The sequence below is a fragment of the Belonocnema kinseyi genome, chromosome 1 (genome assembly GCF_010883055.1).
Source record: "Belonocnema kinseyi isolate 2016_QV_RU_SX_M_011 chromosome 1, B_treatae_v1, whole genome shotgun sequence".
Taxonomy (NCBI): domain Eukaryota; kingdom Metazoa; phylum Arthropoda; class Insecta; order Hymenoptera; family Cynipidae; genus Belonocnema; species Belonocnema kinseyi.
Window position 1 is genome coordinate 130,186,762 of NC_046657.1, and position 8,686 is coordinate 130,195,447.

The 8,686-nt window shown below is 38.5% G+C and overlaps 1 protein-coding gene across 3 annotated transcripts in view; it reads left to right on the forward strand.

The window, feature by feature from the left end:
- The window catches only part of LOC117170681, a 119,220-nt gene that overhangs the window by 33,304 nt on the left and 77,230 nt on the right, over window positions 1-8,686 (forward strand). The window contains exons 3-5 of one of the 3 annotated variants that reach the window (XM_033357650.1): window positions 738-769; window positions 872-907; window positions 1,055-1,157. The exons of the other annotated variants lie outside the window; for them this stretch is intronic. Of the exons in view, the coding sequence (XP_033213541.1) occupies window positions 738-769; window positions 872-907; window positions 1,055-1,157 (171 nt within the window). The remainder of the gene's footprint in view (window positions 1-737; window positions 770-871; window positions 908-1,054; window positions 1,158-8,686) is intronic. 3 annotated transcript variants of the gene reach the window in all.

The following is an 8,686-nucleotide window of genomic DNA, read 5'->3' on the forward strand; positions in this document are numbered from 1 at the left end:
TATATTAATTTAAATGATACATGTTTCAGCGCAGCTTAGAATAAAATTTAAAGCCAATTAAGGAACAAATAGAAAAATAATGTAGAAAAGTTGACAGGTTGGACAAAATTAAGTGCGTAGCACGCAATACGTGATGAGAATGTGTTCGTTGAAGCCAAAAGAGCTTTAACAAAAGAGAGTTCAAAATCACAAAATTGCAGTGGTAGATGTTTTGAGTCTTAATTTTAAAATGTTTGCGCAATAATGTGAGAAAATATAAAGACCGAGCGCGTAGCGCGAGGTAAATACAAAATCGAGCGCAAAGAGCGACAACCAACAGTCGCACGCCCTAGGCGTGCTCAAACTTGCCTAGGAATGGTACCCCAGGCCCTTTTATTTTCGAAAATTTGTATTTCACGCCAAACCCTACTGCATATGTCTAAGTCAAAGAATTAGCTCTACGAAAAATATGTTATTTTTCGGCTTAGTATAATAAAAATATAGTCAATATTGAAAAAAGAAGGAAACAGTGAAATAAAAAGATATAAAAATTGAATGTTAATAAAATACATTTTATATAAACTTAATAAAAAAGTACATCACGACCTATGCCACTATTAACATTTTTGTATTAAACTAATATTGGGAGGATTAAAAGCCAAACAAAATTCCCAAGGTTGTAATTTCTGTTTGCCAGTGTACGAATTTTAATTAGGAATAAACAATTTAATAAATATGGTCATGTTTTATTTTTAAAGCTCTGGCAGCCTTATTCTTGGTCAGCTTTCCGGTGAGTTTTAATTCCGGAGAATGTATTTACAATTTAAATTTATCCAGCGATACAAATTTGGACAATTAATATTTTATCTAATAAAAATCATATTTTCTGCAGTGTCCTTCGACGGGGGTTTTTTGTGCTCAATGCGACGTAAGTAAGAAATAATTGTAATCGGTCTTTTATATATTGGAAAACGATTCTTTTTCCCAAAAATACTGATAAATGAAATCTGAATGCCGATTCTCGTAATACGATTTCATTGATCAATTTGGCTAAAAATTACAACTTTTTTCACAGCTGCTGCCCCTTTTTAGTACGAGAATTTGTATCATTCTAAATAATAGAGCCAAGTGGTGGTTCAAAGCGAAATACAAATGCTACCAGTCATTTTGCAAGAAAGGTATGTTTGTGTAAAGTGCAATTTTGTGCTACAAGTGCGTAATTAGTGTAGCATATGATATTTTTCGAAATACACTAGAACGCTTTAGTAGAATCGACTGATTTAATCCTTCCAAACAATGATGGCCCACGCAGTTACACAGTTGTATGTCAGTGTGTTGCAGCGTCAATAATCGATCGCTACTAGTTTACAATAGACTATTTACGTTTCACAGACTGATTTAATCTCAAGGCCAGTACGAGGCAACCCGCGAAACTGTTCTTATACAGGCGTTCTCGTGTATATAAATAAAAATGGCGATATTTCATATTTGAAAAGTGTGGGAAAATTGCTAAATTCTACTTTTTCGGGATTAATTAGAGAAAATATAGTACTCTCGTATAATTTTGCCTGAGGGGATATTCACTGAGTTAAGATAAGTGCAAGAATACCAGGACGTCGAATAGTGCGCGATCTTGACTCAAAATGAACTCAGGGCTGCGCTGTGTTAAGCTGAGTTCGACCTGAATGAAGGGCAACCAGTCAGATTGCGTCAGAGTTAACGAGAATGGAAAGAATACTATAACAGTGGAGAGAGCACGCTGAGAATACGGATGAATTCAGAGATTACGAGAAGATCGAAAAGAGTTTAGAATGAGTTGAAAGAATACTGAAAGAGTTTTTAAATGATTTTTCGGTCAATTCGGATAAAGATCTTAGTATGTTCAAATTTCGGTCAAACGTATCTAATCTGCGAACGAGGAAAAAGGTCGTTCGGCTAAGCAAGCAACCGACCGCTGTGCTCCGCAACGGGACCCGCTTGACTGAATGAGCTCTGACTTCTCCAGAGTACGATTGAACCTCGCGGACCCAAGAATGACCGCATGTTTACTCAAGAACAGTTTACCTGATTCTCCGAGAATAAGCACGATTTTTTAAGAGTTGGAAGGATTTCTTATGATCTGTCGGATCTTCGAAGATTTGTCTTGATATCGAAGAATGAGTTCTGAGTTACATATGACTCCACTTATTTTCACTTAGTGAATAGCCCCTCGATTTTGCGAAAATCGTCCAAAAATATTCAAAAACTGGAAATCGCCATTTTTATGCGCGTGTTCGAAATAAATTATTTATTATTTTATAATGATTAATTTTTGGAATATTTTTCGATACTTATTTTACAAAAGTTTCACTTTAAAGTGCTCAAAATTTGACAAACTCAGTCTCTTTCACAAAAAATATGTGTAATTTTCAAAAATTTCCATTTTGGAAATTTATTCGCATTCTAAGTAGAACATCCCGGTGGGAATAATTGTAACAACTCTTTAAGCGCTAGAAACCCCGTAGAAATATTGTCTACTCGGGACGATCTATCGACAGAAAAATATTACCAAAACTTAAAACAAAATAAGCAATGACGATAAGAAACGCACTTTGTTTAAGAAAGTAATTCAGCAACTATTATATTTTATCTGCAAACTCTAAATTTCGTACTTTCTCTTAGTTCTGTAGAATCTTCAAGTTTCTAACTCAGGATAGAAATTACGGTCGAAAAGCAGATTTACGCTAGCAGGACAATAAGGCAATTAAGTAGAGACCTTGGGTTTTACTTTCAGACTTTAGAAAACAAATTTTTTCATGTAGAATGAGTACCATCAGACACGGCTCATACTACCATAAGCTTGTTGTGTAGCTATAACATCGCCACCAATTTGGAACTATTGAGAAAAAATTTGAATTAGAATTCAATTTTAACAAGGAATCTTACAGTAAATAACTAATTTTAGATGCCAGTATAATATTTTTGATTGAAATAAAAGATATTTACTACTCTTTTTTATTAAAATTGCTCTAATAACTTTGAAATACCTAATAGAGAAAAAATAATTGGCATGTCAGATGGCGCTGCTATCAAGTTAAAATAGATATCCTACAGGCATATTGCGTACCTTGAGAAGGGCCATCAGGGGTACCTACGACCAGCTGACTATCCAACCGTCTGAGAAATCACTTTCACTCTCAATGTAATATTTCAGAAAAAATATTTTTGTATTATGCAGTGTGAAGAATGACAGTGATACGAAAATTTTTTGGTTAATGTGAAATAGTGTGTTTAAAAATCGTTGAAGGTAACGAAAGTGTTGCATCGAGTGCGCTTAACGAAATGCCGCCTGTAGCTCACTTAACCGCCATGAAAATAAAGCCCTTCTGTCCCGAAAAAATATCTTTGCGGTTTCAATAACTGGAAATGCAATTTTTAATCGCAAATACATTTAGTTCCACAAGAGTGTCCTTAGCGTCACTAGAAGATCGTGGGTCCGAAAAATATATTTTCTACAGTATAGGAATTAGGGAAGATTAGTCTCAGATACATTATATGTTTTGTCCCCGTATCGTTTGTTTTAAAGCGAGAGAAAGACGTTTTGCGCAATGAGTGATAGCCCACGCGAGTCGGTTCGAAGACGTGTTTCTGTTCATTCATCCAAAAAGAACCCAAAATGACTTTTTTAGCGGCTGCGCGCTATATAAGAAAACCAATGGACTTTGTAAGGAAGTGGGCGAAGCATTATAAAGAGGTAGGAAACGTTGACGATTTGCCAGACAGGGGTAAGACGCGTGTCACCTCGAAAAAGGAGGATGAAATTATTATCAAGATTTTTTAGAAGAACCTCACCTATAGTTTGCAACAAGCCCAGAAAGTTTTGTCAAGAAAGAAATTAAATATAAGCCTAAAGATGATACAACGCTGTTTGAAATATGTGGGCTATTGTTTAAGCAAGGATATAGGGAATGGATACATCTGAAAGACAATGACCCAAAATACCGCAGCCGCCTTTGCAGTCAGTGTAAGAAGAAAAATGGGATCACTATCTTGAACTGGACCCAATAATCCCCAGACGCAAATCCCATACAAAATGTGTGGTCTAAAATGAAGCAGAAGCTTTATAGGAAGCGTGTCTTCAACATCAAACATCTGACTTGAAACCTGCGTGAGATTTGAACATCCTTAACTTGCACTATGGCTGAAATGGCCTCCGGAAAGCGACAAATACGAAACCTTGAAAGCCGCGTTCAATAAGAGACTTTTCGATTCCAGTTGCATGCGCATCAGAAAATTACTTTAAGGAGAAGAAATTGGAGATCGCATACCATCTTGGTTTCTGCGCCACCTAAAGAATCTCGCCGGTACATTAGTGAACGAAGTCTTTTTTTGCAAAATCTGTGGTTAGCGCCTTAACCAATCACTATGCAAGACGTCATGGCCGGCATGAGGGATAAGACCTTGACAGAGATGGCTGAAGTAGCAGAGCGTGTACACGAAATTTCACCTGAAAAAGTTAGAATGGCTGCTGTGACAAATGACAATCCTCTTATGACGCTGAAGGAAAAGTTGATACAGATCATAAGGGCATAGATAAGTGCTATCAACAAGCCAAAAAATCATCGTGGACGATCTCATTTAAGTTCTAACTTATATCTGTGGTGACGGAGGTTTCCGTGTCCTATAAACATTTCTTTTAGGACTTTGACTTTGTTCCTACCGAGCTTAAGTAATTCCTTCGCTCGGTGAGAGATTAGCTTAAGAGTCCAAAAGTGTTTCCTGCCAGTTTCAATGTACTCGGGGGTTTCCCACTTATATATTCTGGTGAATACAACTGCGTCCGTTTTACTCGAATTGACTGATAGTTCAGACTTTTTACACCGCGAATTTACTATCCTTAGTGCTGTCTGGAATACCCCGCAGGGTGCATCTAGATTTCTGTTGGCCCACATGTGGCATGTTCATTCCACGTCTGCAATAGGCACACCGTGTGCGATCATGGCCATCCTGCGCTCCGCTCCAGATGCGTGGTTAAAGGCGTCTTTAATATCCATAAAGGTTCCAATCGCGAGATCTTTCTGCTTCCGTTGTTGTTCGATTAGGTTTACTGCTTTACTCAGGGTCGTCTCAGTCGAGTGAGCAGCCCTATAGGCGTGTTGTTGTGTGTGAAATAGCCTACTACACCTGATCGGGCATATATCTGTCCAAGATTCTTTCAATGTTTTTAGTAGCAGAAATTTAAGGCTAATGGGGCGAAAATCCTGGGGTGAAGTATACCCGCTCCTGCCCGCTTTCGGAATGGAAACTATTGTCGCACCCCTCTATGCCGTCGGAATATACCCCAACGCCAGACTAGCCCTAGCAAGACTCACAATCAGCCCAGTGATAATCTCATCAGCCCTCTGTAAGAAGACCGGATATATGCCATCTGGACCAGGAGACTTTCAAGAATAAAAATACTGCAATTCCCCTCCAGGAATTACAGAGTACTGAGAATAGAATCTGGATTTTGAGAGAGCAGCTTTTCCAATCTGGCCACTTTTTCCCCCTTCTCGATGTCTGTGCAAAAGTTGGTCCAGCTTTCATGCTTTGCATTACGTATTGCACTCCTATATTTATCCCTCATTTTCGTCAATGAGGTCCATAGTTCCCTTGTTTTGCAAATACTCACAGGTCTGAACCTCTGTCTGGTTTCGCTGCGAAGCTCTTAGATTTTCCCATCGCACCAATGTCTCTCCCCAGTCTTTCGGACTCTTGAAGGTCGAAAATTAGTTTGATAAGTAGATTTGATGGTTTTCGTGAGAATCTCGGCCGCCATCTTCAGGGTATACATGTCTCCGATTGATCTGGGCACCTCTGAGAGTGCACTTCTTAGTTCCGTGAAAAACTGATTCCAGTCCGTTCTTCTTGGATTTGTGGCCCATTTAAAGCCTGTAGGTACAATGAATTTCAACGTGAGCCCTATCTGTGAGTAATCTGAGAGTGTGGTTCGAGTGAAGGAAAATTTTGAGGATACGTGGTTGATTCAAAAGCGAGCGACGAGATTCCGAGCGTGTGAAAACAATCGTAGATTATCCTCATCCGATTACAATTAAAAACTTATGACAGTTTTAAGGATCAGTGAATTTTTATTGTAGATTCATCCGCAACGAAATCAAATTGCAAACAATTTTAGTCTGAAAACAACGTATTATAATTAAAAAAAGTAAAGCTCCGGCATCTAGAATTCGACGTTTATTATGATACGACAAGCGATAATATCACCTATCCATTCGTATGGCCGCCTGTAAATAAGGATTTCAGAACTTGGGTAAAAAGTTGCTTTCCTTGTCAACGCGCGAAAGTAACGAGATACATCACAAGTCGGGTAGGAGAATTTCGAGGTCCACGAAAGAGATTCGAAAATGTGCATGTGGACATCGTAGGCCCGCTTTGAAGTTCATTGGGATTCCGTCCTTGTTTCAAAATGGTTGATCGCTTCACTCGCTGGCCTCAAGCAGTACCCATCGAAGAGATAGTGTTGCCACAATTAAATTTGAGTTTGTACTCTGAAAGTCTACTAATATCCTGAAACTGTACTTTTTATGGAAGCGTTTCGGCGGCGCCGCATACTGTCAAACTTTGGCGTGAAATTGGAGCGAAATTTAAATAAAACAAAGCCGATTCTTAATCGAGCCATTCGAAACACGAAATCGGTTACACAACGGGTACTGCAGTTGTACCCCGGGCCGTTTCGAAGTTCAATGTACTTCTCTTTCTATCTTCGTACGTTAAAAAAGAGGACCTCTTCATTTCGTCTTTCGAGTTTAAAGACATTCCCGAAGTCCCACTGCACATCTTTGAAGTCTTGAACCCCAGAAGCATCGGCGAATCTCAGTGGTACATGAGGCGCAGTGCCTAACGCGCTAATTCCAAATGTATTCAAAAATATAATCTTAAAAACGCAAATCCAGCACTTGCACTTAAATTGACTTGAGAAAAAGAGTTTTAATTTTGAGTACAATTTTACTGAAAACGGCAACACTAAAGACGTAGGAATTTTCTTGTGCGATCAACTATAGTAAAAAAAGGCCGATAACCTGAGCACTGCAGCAGCAGGGTATGTTGACTTCAACTTGCTGCTATTTCTACAATTTTCGACCAATTTTCTTCAAATTTTCAGGAAAACTTTCTCACAGCCCAGTGAGTAACTTTCGTGCGATAACTTACTTCAACTAACGTTTTTCGATGAAAGACCTAATGGTCGATGTTGGCGAAACGTTGTTTACGTCCAGGATTAATTTGTTAATAAACAAAAACATGCCTATCAATTTTTTCAACCGAATCCGTTGCTTATAGTCATTGCTTATATATTGAGAATACACCAAAAAATGCAAGCGTTTTTAATAATAAACGGCCAAATAATAACGAGTTCTGTTTTATTAAACATCGATTTTTGATCGGCAAAGGAGGAGGGTCAACAAGGCCGGTTTTTGGGCCATCTACAGATTGGCCTCAGACATGTTTTATTTTATTCATCTATCTAGTTCTCATAACCTCTTAAAAGGATTTTTCCTGAGAGTGATCTGATTTCAAGATATAGTCATTTTTAAGTTTGTATTGTACATGGGTTTTCGCACTTTCATTCAAATCATGCTAAGTTTCACATTGTTAGTATTGCTCACGCAAGATCATACTTGGCCAAAAACTGCGCACGTATATGAGTTACAACATATGTTAAAGCCATCATTTTTCTCGAGGTACTTAGCCTTCAAAATAGGGCTCATTTTACACTTTATTAGGTTTGTGATGATGAAAGGAGTAAAAATGTTCTACTTTATCAGATTTATTAGCAAAAATTTCTATAAAATAATCGAAATAATCTCGGAGACATTTTTCTAAGAAAAGGTATATTAGTTTACAGTCAATCAGAACTTATGGTCGGTTAGAGGCTAGGCACTCTGCAACAGCCTTATTCGTCAGAATTGGTTTGGTCATCTGAAGATGATGCTGCTTCTCCTTCATTTTCCGACCAACAGGATGCATCATTCACGTGACTTTCGAATTCACGTGAAGGCCTGGCGGTGTTTTGGTTATATCTAGAGTAAGCAAGATACCACATAACACTGGCAATGTGAGCGCAACATCCTACCACTCTTGCACCACTTTTGCACTGACAGTACGAAACACTTATCGGATTTGGTCCAGGATTAGTTTCTATCCATAAGTTATACACTTTAGAAGATGTATGCCGAGACTGGATTTGCACTCTTAGAATGCCTTTCTCCTGTTTGTGGACAAGAAGGGAGTACATTCCATCATCAGATAAATGTTCCTCGGTATACGATTGGGCTTGCTTCAGCTGATATACTCCGAGTGTGATGTATCGCAATTCATCAAAAGTTCACCTAGGAAAATCAGGTAGTGTCTCTTGCGTTATAGGAAGCCACAATGCCCTCCTTTTTGCCCACTTTTCCTTTTCTGCTCGCTCTCTGCAGGCGATTAGGCTACGAAGCCAATCTCAACATTCGTTCATCGATCAGATGATCATCGGAATTATCATGAATTCTAGGAGGTCGGAAAGCATTCCAAAGGGCACAGACTATTCTGACGTAATCGCCGATGTACGGGATTTGACTATTTGGAGAAACATCACTTAAGGCTCTCCAAGTTTTTATCAACCCATTGACTGCTTCAACCACCCATCGGACTTTAGTAACGAGCCTTGATTCGTTTGCTTCAATCGTAG